The 14,177-nt window shown below is 41.0% G+C and overlaps 1 protein-coding gene across 1 annotated transcript in view; it reads left to right on the top strand.

Annotated features, from left to right (window-relative positions):
- The window catches only part of zmat4a (zinc finger, matrin-type 4a), an 84,517-nt gene that overhangs the window by 10,616 nt on the left and 59,724 nt on the right, over nucleotides 1-14,177 (top strand). Inside the window, exon 2 of the mRNA XM_036527430.1 lies at nucleotides 7,260-7,361. Coding sequence (XP_036383323.1) covers nucleotides 7,260-7,361 — 102 coding nt within the window. The remainder of the gene's footprint in view (nucleotides 1-7,259; nucleotides 7,362-14,177) is intronic.

The raw sequence follows: 14,177 nt of genomic DNA, 5'->3' as shown, positions 1-14,177 counted from the left end.
GCAGATTGAGCCTAGTGATTTCTCAGTCTCCATAAGGTGTTGTGATCTGTGGTTTCCAATGTCATCATTTAATGTTTGTCTGTAATATCTTGTCAGTTTAGAAGTCTCTTTCTTGCTGTGCAGACACAGACAGCAGTTTAGCTTAGTCCAGCTTCAAACGTTCTACTAGCACAAAGGCCAGTGCTTGATGAGCAGGATATATTGATTCTTGTCTGTTTTTAGAATATCCCATTTAAATGGTTACATGACCTAATGACCTGGGCCCAGTCACCTCCCTGATGGTGTGTATGCAACAAAGTCTCTCTAGGGCATCACAGTCAGTCATGACTGATCAATTCATGAAATTCATGGTTAAAATGTTATCATACATAAATCATAAATCATACGGGCAAAAATAGAGTGAGACTCTTCTTTTGATGTTCAGGATTTCAAAAACTAACCATTCCCTTCCATAATGGTTTAAAAAGTACTTTGCAAAATTTAATTTTTGATCCTAACCTTACAGTGTAGTGGGAATGTGTTTTGAAAAGAAAGGAAACATCATTTTCTTCCACATTTTATGTTCTGTGTCAGTCTATCTCTCAGCCATAAGGGGTGCAAGGCCCCTTGATTCTAATCTTTATATGAGCCTTCAAAGCATGTAGTGGTTGCTGTCCTGAAACATTTAAGCCATTATTTTTTTAATGTTGATGTTTCTTAAAAGCGCAAATTAGTATGAGTCTATTCCATCTCTTATAGCTCCTGTCTGTCTGCATTTAGTTTTCTAAAGACTAAGTAATAGCATTTCAGTCTCCAAATGCAATTTGCTGTAGTTCAGTTGACAGGGAGAAGAAGAGGTGAAGCAATGCATTATAGGCTTTGTGTGAGGGTTAGATTGCCTAAAGAGAGTGATGAAAACATGAAAGGAATTCAAATTACCTCATGTTTTTAAATATTAAAGGACATAGGAGGAGTTTGTGTGTGTGTGTGTGTGTGTGTGTGTGTGTAAAAGCCTTTGATTATTCTTGGGTAGCTCAAAAAAAAGAATTTATGAAGTGTTTCAAGGCTACCCAGTCTTGATATTCTTTGTCTATATTCATAAACATAATGGCCTAGAATTACTCTCTCATTTCCCAGGCCCTGGTTTGTTTGTTTTTTTTTTTTCCATATTCCGCTTTTTTCCATTTTTCCCCCCATTGATTTTTTTTGGCCTTCATATTTTTTCCCCTTTAACATCACTGCGGAAATCATACTGGCTTATCTTGTTTTCAAGAAGCACTGTTTTCTCTGCTGTAGTTTGATTCAGCAGGGGGGTTGTCAAGGCAGGTTAGAACCCGCTGCCTATGGTAATTCTCCTGATTGGGATAAGAGGCTCACCCTTTCTTGTTCCTTTCCTCCTCATCCCAGTTTTCCCCCTTTGGTGCACTCTGATGTATTGCCACAGATTCGGTGCCTTGTTGCAGCTGTGGTAATTAGCTCAGCTGGGACGTGGGTCTCTGAGAACGGCCCAGGCGCCAAACGTGCCGGGACGTTCCAGAGCTGTGATCCGAAATGTCACTGCCAGTGATCACATCAGAAGAGCGCTCAGCACGTGCCGGCCAGCCTGCCAATCTCACACAGCGCTCCTCTGTATTATGCTAATTAGAACTTTTCCCCTGATTTCCATTTGGCTTTACATGCAATGAGTGCCATGAATATTCAAAGTCTGCCCTCCCCTCCCCTGTATTGCTCTATTTTTTCCATTTTGTATTTCAGGGCTTCTTTAAATTTGCAAAAATGGTGATGAATTATGGACATTTTGTCCTTTTTTCCCTCGCTTGAATCTGAGCATTAGGACATTAGGATCTCTCTCTCACTCTCTCGCTGTCTGTACAAGGGATGTGCTGTAGTAGCTGTATTCGGGCATCTTGCTTAGATTTACAAACCTGCTGGTGATGACAATGTTTGACATGCCGTATACATGGTTCATATAGTTGATGGATTGTGAAATTCAGCAGAGAAAGTTAGATTATGAAGTCCCAGTAAAATAACACTGCATGGAAACTGAGTAGCTGTAAGAACACACACACACACACACACACACACACGCAGACACATACGGGAACACGCACACACAAACGCATAGTCTCTCATGCAATTGCAGGTAAATACTGGAAGTCTCCACTGAGCAGACAGTGTTGCAGTCTGTTTATTAGAGACTGTATCCTCTAGATTGTGTAGAGCTGGGCTGGTCCTGGGGGTGCCTCTCTCTCTCTCTCTCTCACACACACACACATACTTGGAGCCAGAATAAACAGACAAACAATTTGTAGCAGTCAAAGCTCCATCGCAGTAAAGTTTGGCTAAACTTCAAATACTGTGCATGTCAGCATTTGCTGTGTGCTGTGGGCTCTGTACAATCCAATATTAATTTGACAGAGTCCCTTTACGTGTTGGGCGGCAGTAGCTTTTGACAGGCTCAGGATGGGAATGCATAGATGCAGACATAATAGATCTATTCGATCTGACGCCCTTCAATGTAAACTTGATGGACTGTGGCAAATTAAGCCAGAAAACAGAACGTGCATGAGTATTTAGACAGTTTTTTTGTACTTAGCTTGTTCAAAGGTCTTTTCAATTACTTGAAGTTGTTGTTGTTGTTGTTTTTTTTTTTTTTTGCATGTAATGAAATGGCCTGTAGAAGTGTGCCAATTATTGATGCACGTGAATAAGAACCTAAAAACTACAGCACTTCTGGAGAGGTATTCTCATCCGCTCCCATACCTAGCCCTGAAGCTCCTTTGTGAGTCATACAGAAGAATGACATATTTTGCATTGCCAGGTCTTCCTTGGGCTAAAGGGGCATCTTGTGCCCACGTCCGCACAGGCTCCTGCCCAGCTTCACAGCTCAACACCTTCCCAGATGAATTACCTCTGAATTTTATAGCCTCAACATCTGCCAGGCCGTCCACTGTGTAGCCCTTTCTGTTATCTCAGCAAACTGCCCTGGCTGTCCTCACAGTGGCCAGAGATTGCCAGTCACACACCCAGGTGATCTTGTAACGGGCGATTTGCTACCCTGTCTCGGCATGCTTCTGGCCCCACACATCATAGGAGCAGAGCTGGGACTGAGGCTGGGCTGGGGCTGCTCCTTTTTGGAAAACGGTTAATCAGAGTTTCAGCCCAAGTCAGTTTTCTCTAATGTGAAATAGTAGCATCCTGTTTTCTGTAACTTCTTTGAGTTACCTTGGGTGTCAGTGTGTAGAAAAAGAGCAAGCAAAGTTGAGAAAGAAGACGCAGGTGACTTCACGATCGCTGGCTTTTCCTTGACAGCAGCATTGTTTTTCAAATATTGTGCTTTGCTTTAGGGGGTTGGCTGTTTTGTCATTTGTCAATGCTAAAGAGGAATGAACGAGGAAAGTAATTTTATTTCCCCCATCTGCGCTGCTCAAGAGAGCCCACAGTTCTCTTCAAAACTCCCACTGGCACTAGATGAGAACTGATGGTTGCCTGACCCTGGCTTAGATGAATTTTCCACTGCACTGAAGTCTTTATACATCTACAGTGTTTTCAATGAGGAATTAATGAAGTCCCAGTAAAAAGGGTGAGAATGTCAAGTGTATGAGTGTGTCTTTTGCCGTGGTCCACGTGACTAATTAACGATTAAGAGGTCGTATTGAACAACCATAGGAGTGCTGGTATAGTAGAAAAGCACATCTGTTATTCTGATCCCTAAGTCCCAGCCTCTACTCTCTTCCAAACAGCAGGAAAATAGTGCACTACTGAGTCACACAACATTATGTTGTTATTGTGTCAGTATACATAATGCTTCCTACAGAATAATGCTTGACTAAAAGAGAAGTTAAGCAGGAAGCTTTGTAATGTCAGACTTTATTTTACCCATCCTCATTTCACACTCATTGGGTTGGTGAATAGATTGCCAATGAAGACAATCTGAACACTGCAAGGGAACGAAACATCTCTCATGCCAGGTCAGGGATTGTTTTAACTGGTTCCTGGACAGCTGCTACATTTGTGATGCTAATAGGGTTTTAGTGCTGCTTGAGACAGGCAGAGCCTGGTGGTGATGTGCGCTGCTACTCAGGCATCCTGCAGGAGAGGGTGCGAAGATGTTTTCCCTCGTCACTGCTGCTTCCGAATGGGATTTGATTAATAATTCAGCTTTCCTACCAGCTTTCCTACCAGCTTAGCTGGGACTGTGGAGTAGGCTGAAGGCTGTAGGCAGAACGGGGGGGGATACAGCCCTTAATGCCCTTTATTTAAGATGCTTGTCCTGTGGAATTTGCGCTTTGTCTTCTCCCAGGAAGTGGTGCTCCTCTCAGCCGATTAAGAGGCTGAGGGCTCACTGATTTAAACATTTCCTTTCCTCCTCCATGCCAAGGCATACATCCCAAGGCTTGACAAGTTTATTGTCAATACCACCCCCCAATATGTTTTCCCATGCCAAAATCCAAATGTCTCCTGGTGCAACAGCTTTTGAGTCATTTTGTCCCTGTGAAATTTCTGCCAAGGTCACAGAACTGAGTCATTTCAGAAATGGCATTTCAAAAATGGTGCATTCAAGAAAAGCAAATATACAGGCAACCTGCATTTGTCTTAGTGGCACTTTGAATTTCAACACAAAAACATTAAATTGAATTGAAGGAAAATAAGATGACTATAATGACTGCAATGATCAGTTATTATTGAGCTGCTAGAACATTAAGGAACCATAATTACTTAAATGTTTACATAATTACTTAAATACTTAGTGCTGAAAGGTATACATTTCTTTCAAAATCAGTCATTTATGTAATTCAAAATCAAGCTTGTTGGTTCAGAAAAAGTGTGCATGAGTTTTGGTCAGTATTTAAACTCCCTAATGAAGATTAACATTTGCAATCAGCCCCATAGGGAGATCATGGAAACAAGGCACGTGTATGGAGCAAATCTTAAAGGGAAAGAACATCTCCACTGCCTAGCAATTAGCGTTCTACTCTCAAGGTGGTTCCCCGTCTCTCTCATTGATCTGTGATTTCTCCCTTGGCTCCCCCTCGCTGAAGCAGGAGCTGCGTGATGCAATATTAATAAGCCACGGGTGATGAAATAAATAGATAAGAAAGAAGAATGTTCGTGTGATGTCAAGGCTTCAGGCCACAGAAACAAATAAACCACAGAAACCGGGAAAGCCCCCTTCACTCATGACTTATTCACGAAGCCGAGATACAGCCTGCCATTTAAAAGGCCTTTTTCCCCACAAAGTGATTTGTATTGGGCTGTCAGTTTCCTATCCTGACAGTGAGCAGCCGAAGGCACCAACTGCTCCATCATATTTGATGTTTTGTTAAAGCCCTCTCCCCACCTCCATCCCTTTGTCCATTGATTTCTTCTAAATCTTTTATTTTGTTTTCCTCTCTCCATTCCTTTGCCAATACCGGTAAAGATATTGTATTATTTAACTTTTTGCCATAGTTCCCGATTCCTCAATCCCAGTTCCAACAAGAATTTGACAAGAAGGAAAATATGGCACGAATTGTTGATGTACTTTTCCTTTTCTTGCATTGTCATATCCATGTTTTGGAGGAAAATAATTTCGGGGGGGGTGTGTGGAATTCAGTCGTGCAAATTACTTCTGATAGAAAGAAAGAGGTGTTTAAGGTATCTTGATTTCACTAATTGGCCAAAAGCACACCTCTGTGGCAAAAAAAGTTTGTGGATTCGACCTGTTATATGGCACAAACATGTCAAATTTTTACTCAAAAGGGGGGCTGCTGGCCACAAAGCACTGTCTAGCAGCAGTATGAAAGCTAATACAAGTGAATGGGAAATAGTTTGCGATAATCTGCACTTTGGGTCAACTAATTTGATTGTAAATAATTGGCTCTGCTTCAACTAAATGTGCTGCAATTGGCCATTTTGTGTAATCAAATTAATGATGATGGTGGTGGTGCTACATGATCATACAGACAGGCCCACAAGGCTTTGTTTGGAATGTCTTAAAAAGTTTCACTGTACTCTATTTTATATGAAGATTTAGTAAAATAACATTATAGAATACAGCCGCAGAATATGAATCTTAGTATGTTTTCAGACTCCCCGGCTAGGTTTTGTTCATTATATAAACGCATTGATAGCCTCTAGCTTTTGTGCCCTCAAGGCCCAGATTTGTTCTCTGTATTTTGACAGGGATTGTAAATGAAATGAACAGAGTTCCCAAATACATGATGGAGCCTGTAATGGACACAGAGCTGGATTAGTTGTAAAGAGCAGACATAATTCAAACTGGCTGCCTTAAAAAAAGAATTGGAGGAAATTACCTCTTGGTAAAGATGGCTGCTTAATTGCTATACCCCAGTACATCTTAACTCTGACACTTTATCCCGACATTCATTCACTCCTTCTTTCAGTTCCCAGACTATACAAACTATGCCTCAGCACTTTCTATTTATTTTTTTTATCCAAAACAGTCTTTTTATGCCATCTTATTCCTGAATTTTAGCATGAAAAATAGCTACTATCACCATTTGTTATTATTAGCTTGGGTCCTTCAAAATCATGCCCTAGGACCCCCCGTGCAACCTGGGTTTTGTTTCAGCAGATTTCAGTTGAATTCAGTCATCAGATTTTTCATAATACTACTTCCCAAAACAGTAGCTAAAGAGAGCTTCACAGAAAATGAATGCATTCCTTTTTTCAAGAACTGATCTGGCTTCTTAGTGATTTGTAGTGGTGCACAGACAGATGAATGTGTAACTCACACTAGTGTTCAATTAAGAGCTCATTCCTCTTGAGGAACTCTAAATATGGACTGAGATGAAAACTAACACTCACAGGAAGGCAAGAAGCCATGCATAGTTTAATGATATGGATGCTCATTTGAATTCCATTCTGTGTTGGAATGCTTAAGGAGATGATAAAAGTGTGGGGGTGCAGGAATGCTTCTGAGCAACTTACTTAATTTAAGCAAGTTTAAAATGTGAAAGACTGAAAAAAGATAACTTCTTTGGCCTCATTTAAAGTTCATTTGGAGCAGGAGATATCCCTTAATTATGGTGCAGTGCCTAATACACTTAATGTGGATCTGAGAGGCAGAACCAACTTGCTGTCATGAAGTATTAATAATACCATCATCAGACTGGCTTCATAACACGGCATTATTGTTTGCACAGATGCTATTTTAATACATTCCAGCAAGTGCACAGAATGCAAAAGTAAAGTGATGTTACACTCTGTTTGTGACTGCAGCACACTGAGTTTTCCCTTTGAAGTGCATCCTGCCTAAAAGTTTCCTTCTCCCTTAGATGAAGTCTACAGAAGTGGACCAGGGGCTTTTCACCGACAGCTACTGCAGAGTGTGCAGCGCTCAGCTCATATCCGAATCCCAAAGGGTGGCCCACTACGAGGTGAGGAACGTTTCCGGCAACTACCCCCCCCGCCCCCCCCCCCCCCCCCCCCCCCCCCAAGAGAGTTCTTCCAGGCCCAGCCACAGCACAGTCTGTTGTGAGGGTTGAAGTCCACACCCAACCTCGCCATCACGCATGCACAATTGCTCACTGCAACACAACCCCCCATCTCACACATCTCTCACACATCATCATATATTTAGCATAAATTATATAAATATACATAAATTAACATAGCATGAATTTCCTCCATCTCTCACGTATTCCTCCTGTGGGAGTAATGCCCCTGCCATGTCCAACCCTCTCTGCAGGAATCTCCCAGAAAATGCTGTATAGGGATGCACAGTTGTATAGTGAACTTCCTAGAAACAGAATTGCAGAAAAGTATTAATAACTGTCCCACCCTAGTGCAGAAGCCACCCCGCACTTACTGTGATGGCATGAGGATGGGCCGTGCCTCTTAGACTCTATGTCCTCAGGAGCTGAGATGGTGTAATTTTGGGACTTAAAGCTTCTTTCCTTTCCATATGAGGACACCCATGGTCACAATTATAACAGTTATATCCAGTATGCCCTCTAACCTGATGCTGGAAATTTCATTGCACATGGAAATTAGCTCATAAAACCATTAAATTCAATATAATAAAATAGTCCAATTTTATTTTAACTATTACCCTGGCTACTTAAAAATTGATAAGGAATTCCCAGCCTTTACTTTAGTGTATCTGCCTGTCCTTGAAACCATTATCAATTTATTTATATGCACTGTCAGACAAATGGATTTGCGGAGGTTAGTTTCTGTGCTGCCGGTCAGTTGGGGTGAATCATGTGTACTCTCTGAAGTGCAGTGCAGTGGAAGAGAAATCTGACCCAGCCATAGATGGTAACATAATGAATTTGTTCAGGCAGGCATCGCTGATAACAGGAAGTCAGTGTACCCCACGGTGTAAAATATTCATCTTGTTTTTGTTTGGTGTGTGGCGACCGCACCGTTTGGCCTTTCGTTGTCTGCTGGTGGGGTTTATCTCTGTTGTATCTGAGCAGCGTCCGTCTCCCCTTTCGTCATTCAGGCCGGTTATTTAGGGCTCAGTGACGACAGAGAGCAGAACCAGTCAGTTGAGAACAGGATGCGGTTGCACATTCTCTCCGTCCACACTGAGCGTACCTTTGGTGGGAGATAGTACCTCAGTGCAGATTGCACTAAGGTTTGCATATTGCAAAGGATTTGTCTGTCATTTGGTGGTAGTTGAACAAGCTTTTATTAACTAACCTTTCTACCGTTGAAAGAAATAATGAATGAGAAGGAAATCCACGTATACCATAATGGTATTTCTATTAAGACACTTGTGCCATCACATGTTGTATTTACTGTAAAAACAAAACAGCAGTTCTGCCAAAAGCTGTCTTAAATTAGAGATCTCTGTAATGAGAAAAGTGTGCTTGGTAAACATGTTAGAAACTGCATATTCGTAGATTTGTGAGTTTTGGAGTAAAGCTCCTTAGCACAGTGTGAAGGCTGAAGCTGCTAATTTACTGAGCCTGAATCATTGATGTGGAGGTTTATCAGAGTTTAAAAGGCAAAAAGAAGTCAGTGTTCTCAGACCACTGTTATCCTTTTAAGGTTGAAGACAAATATTTCAATAGAACGGGTACTTAATCCCTTTTTATAGAGCACTGGGTGCTGTTCAGATGTAGCAAGGATTCAGAAACTGCTGTTATAGAGTTCAGAAACAGTGTTAATCATTTGGTAATTTTATGAAAGTGTTTACTCACAAGAAAAGATGTTAGTCCTCTAAAAGGAAGCAACATTTTAGCCTCGGAATGTAATATAATTTTATACTTTTGAAAATGAATGCTCATTCAGCTACCTTTTAATACTGCTTTAATCTTCAAGGTAAAAGGGGTTGTTATGTGTGTGATATTGTCAAATAACCATGTTCAGGTTGCTGTGGCAATTAAAGACCCTTTGCCATCGGAGGGAGGGGAGAGATTAAGCCATATGCTTAATGATTCCAGCCTCGTCCCAGAATTTCTCCCTCTCCCATTGTTCGCTTCAGCGTTCTGATGCCCCATTCTTTCCAGCCTGCTATCTCTGCAGAGGAACCAGGCCAGGAGGTTGAATATGTGAATATTCAACTTGGTGATAAAGTAATCTCTGGTCATTTCACCCTCAATTTGCGGGGAATTTATATCACCGCTCGTCACCCTTTCACATCGCCGTTGAGCTTAATTTAATCAGATTTTGGGGCTGTCGCTGGGTGAGAGGGAAGTTCATTTTCAGAACTTCAGGTGCTGGTTTTAATTTGCTTTTCGTAGTCTTGGCTGATGCAGAGGTTTGTTCCATACAGCAGAGGTACCTTGCCTTGTGCGTGGCACGGAATGCAAACCTCGATTCACACATTGTTTTTGCAACAGGGCAAGGTGGGAGGCTGTAATTTCAACAGGGTAGTGTACATTGTTCTTGGTGCTCAGCTGAATTTGTTGGAACTGTTGGAATACCATCTCATTTCCAGTGCATCTTGGACTTGACTTTTCACCCTGATCTTTTGCAACCTCTGTTTTTTTTCTTGTAATTGACCTCCATTGTTGTGGAGGCCTTGAAATGAGTTTGCTCTACACTTGAATGTGATGCTGTTATTATTGTTTATTTTTTGCTTCCTATTGTTTGCTGTAGGATGCTTTGTTTGCTTTCCAGGCTCTCACCATTATGTAATTCACTAATGAGTGGGAGCTGAAAGGGAAGGATTGTGTTATGACAATAAATACCGCACCAATGTCATCTGTGTGTGTCTCAAGAGCTGAATACTGGACGAGGGAGCTTGTACTCCTGTCAGTCAGCACCCTGTAATTCATGGTTGCTTGCTCCTGTCCACATGTAAGGCAGTCTCCCATCTGGCAGCAGGGTGGCCCATGTCAGGCTATAACATGACCTTCCAGTCGATGTCGCAGGATCAGAGGGTTCTGCGTTTCAGGCCAGCTACCACGGGATGTTACAGACACACAGTTTTTCCGATGAATCCACCAAATTGCCCTTTTCTCTGTCTATAGGATTTGTTTTATCTCATCAAGTCTATGACAGATCCATTATTTTTCCCATGCCTCCTTTCACCTTTTTGCTCTTTGACCCTTGTGGTAAGCAACGTGTAACCTGCAAGCTTTTTACAACTGCAGCCTTGGGACCTTTCCATATGCCTCTCTCCTGCACTCTTACATATGGATGAGGCGGTAGATGCAAAGACCGCAGGGATCAATGTTTCCCTTTGGTCATGTTAATATGTATCATCAACCTTCAGGCTCCTTCAGACCATGCTGTGTGTGTTGATCATGCTCCATTTGTTTGACCTAGCTGCCTCTGATACTGATATTCTTTGTAATTAATGAGACCTTTCTTGACCCTCTTTTGTCAAGAGGGGCAAGTGTATGCTTATTTTAATTATATCTGCTCGCATGGTGTATGGGCACTGATCTGATTTTAGACCCTTGTTAAACACTGCCCATTTGGGTGGTATGCTTTATCCATTGGGGAGGTTCCAGAATGCCTCAGTAAAATTCCAGCTGTATGTGTCACAGAATGGTAACACTGCAAGCACTGCAAACCTCTGTGGATAAGGGCTATGGACACAGCTAATTATAAAATGTAATAAAAATGTGAGCAATATGTTTTTGGTAGCCATTTTTGGTACAATGGTATCTGTAGCCTTAAGCCTTCAGTAAATGTCTTGTCTTCCCCTTGGCCTCCATCCTCAGTTTTTTTTTTTTTTTCTCCATCAAAGGCCTTTCAGTGACAGCACACCGACACAAAGGAGCCTGTCTGTTGAAGGGCTTGTCTCCACGGGGATTGTAAACACCGCTTTCAGGATCTCTGCCCTTATTGAATGCTAAATAAGAAAACGAGGCGATGGGAGATACCACGGTTAACGCTGACGCCTTTTTCTTTCTGCAGGCGTGTGTTTTCTAACCGCTACATCTAACACCTCCCATCTTTCCAAACACTTGAATTCTCTGCTGATTGCCAGTGCTACAAGGATTTCATAAAGGGTGTTTATTTTTCAGGAGAGATGGCACAGAAATGAATGTTTGTCATTGTCTGCATTGTCTGCATTCTGGTAAATCAGCACCAATCAATGGAAGTAAAAGAGGTATTATGAGAACCCATCTGCAATGTTGTAGAATTGATTCTAGGGCTTTGTCAACACCCCCCCCCCCCCCCCCATCATTGTTTGTGCCTATTGTGACGTGCAGCATGTCGGCTCTTATTGTCCGAAGAAACACGCTGCTGCTTTCTGATGGTGCAATTTGGGCTGTCATGCCATCTTTTGTTAAAGAACAGAAAAAGTCATACTTTGATGCACCATGCCAAAAGTGGGCTCTAAGAATATAAATCCTTGCGGCAAAAAAGCATGTCAGCTTTTGCTCGTAGGAAGATTGCAGTTTGAAAACTTTTCTGCTCTTTGAGGCAGCCTTGTTTGTCCTTAGTCTGTAGCTTTCTGGTCTGAGCTAAATTAATTAGCCAGATAAAGAAAGAAACTTTTTTTGTAATTTGGAGGCTTCAGTTAATCACTTCCCCCGTATCATTGCACCAGTGATGACCAGTGATGCTTTTTAATTATTCCACTAAATCTAGCTGTCACTTTTAGTTTCAAGGAGCTGAGATGTATGCTGAGACATAGTTTATGGTGATAGGAAACAGGGCTACTTGAAAAGACGTCAAGTTTTAGTTGACTTGACTTGAGTTCTGTTAAATCTGTTCTGTTAATGATTAATGTGAAAAGTCATAACAATAGCTGGAAATGATTTTAATTCATTAACCACTCAGTCAAATTTTGGATGGAAGCAGTTGAATGAACCTCGGGCCTACGACATGACCAGTAAATCTGTGGGATTTACTGCTGTAAAGTTTGTAAAGATAGTTATGAGCACATAACTATGATCAAGTATAACTAACACTCTTTTTGACTTTTCCAAACTGAAATAAAACTATAAAAGGCTAGGACTGAGTGCAGTAGTTCTTATACATTTCCATTTGTTTAAAGGAGAACAACGGCTGTTTGAGTAAAATTGAATTGACCCCAACGTTGACTGTATGAAATTGCATGATCTTGGCTCATAATTGTTACAATATATTTCTATATTCTGTAGAGGAGGACTCTACCTTAAAAGCAATACATATGTGAATTATTAGTCTGATTTTAAAACAGTTTTTTTATTATTGCTGTTATTTTTGCTTTTATATGAAATTAAGATACTGCCTGTTTTTCATTCTTTAAAGGTAGATCATTGTCTTACATCATAGATGAAAACACTGTAGTTAAGACATTAAAATATCAAGTTAGAATTTAAGTCAGAGATGTTGTTTTAATTGTTTTTCGTTAACAGATTCCTGTAGCCATCGATGGTATAAAATGAGGGGAACATGCTCAGATGTCCTTATGCTACTTATTCATCTGTATTCCCCCTGCTCCTCCCCCTGTCTGTACAAATCACTCTTAGCTCGTGTATAACAACTATGATTTCTTTTCATTTATAACAGTGATATGGGCAACAGCCTCTCTGTGAGGCTATGTCTCTATAAGTTGAAAAACGTCTTGGGATTCCCTGGAGTGTATGATATGTGCTGTAGTGACAGACCAGTGTCAGATCATGGATAAGGGTTCAGTTCCAGTGTCATGTAGAGGAAAATTGAATCCAGGATACAGATTTTACTCATGGTCAATTAGCATCATGAAGGCTCCCTTTGGGTATTTCCAGGATAGGAAAGCACCTTAACTGCTTTGAAATCTTGATTCCTTGCAATGCAAGAATATGTTAAACCCTATCAGTGACAGTTGTGGGGGATTGTTTAACTGCGGTGTGCATTTGTACATTAGACAGTATGATATAGCTGATATCAGGTGAAGAATTCATGGGAAGCAGTTCTGTGAATGCTGGACCCAGGTAAATTACAATTAAAATGACATTTTCATGAAAATAAGGGAGAATGAAGGCTTAAAAGATACCTTTACTCCTTACTCCTTACTCCTTACAGTGATTATTAATACAAAATAATATGGTTGGCTCAATCGTGATTCAGCTCTTTAAGATGGCCCTGAATACAGGATGTATATGTGCACATTTTTTTCCATGAATGTAGATTTAAAAAGTTAGTGCCAGCTTTAAATTATAATGACAAGGGAGAGACTGGCTGGTAAAGCAAGGCAAACTAAAATAGCATGAGGTTGAGATCCAGCTCCCTCCCAGATGAAATTCTTTCAAGATTCCAGCTTGACTCAACTCATAATCTTTGGACTTCAGCAGGTTTTCATTTCAATGGAAAATGAATGAAAGGCCCCAAGCACTCAGAAGCCTGCCAGCTTCATCTGCCAAAGAAATTGTTTTTTGGGCTTTCTGAATTTCAGCTCTGATGACAGGCATCTTGGAGGAACAGCAGCTCTGCACCCTTAGTGTATCAGGATATTTGCATTTATTGGTATTGTGCTGCATCATGGGTTTCATGAATTTTTTTTCATTATTGATTGATGGCAAGTATGGTCATGAAATCAGTCAAGCAGAAATAGATGGGTTTTACTATACATATTGTGACTTACTGTGCCACACTTATGTTTAGAAGAACCTCTCAATATGATGTGAAGAAGAGAGAAACACTTCTGAATATATAGTTACAATCTGATTTTCTTTGCTGGAAAAAACCCCTTTTATTTAGCCCCCAACAGAAATCGCTTCCAAACAAATTGCATTCTGAAATGGCTAATGGGCAAAACGAAGGATGCTGAAGCCACAGGGAGTGAAAATGAGGTGTTTTGTGAAAAGCTGTCAAAA

Source organism: Megalops cyprinoides, chromosome 4 (genome assembly GCF_013368585.1).
Source record: "Megalops cyprinoides isolate fMegCyp1 chromosome 4, fMegCyp1.pri, whole genome shotgun sequence".
NCBI lineage: Eukaryota > Metazoa > Chordata > Actinopteri > Elopiformes > Megalopidae > Megalops > Megalops cyprinoides.
Note: the sequence above shows the minus strand (reverse complement) of the source record. Positions and strands in the feature narration are given on the sequence as shown.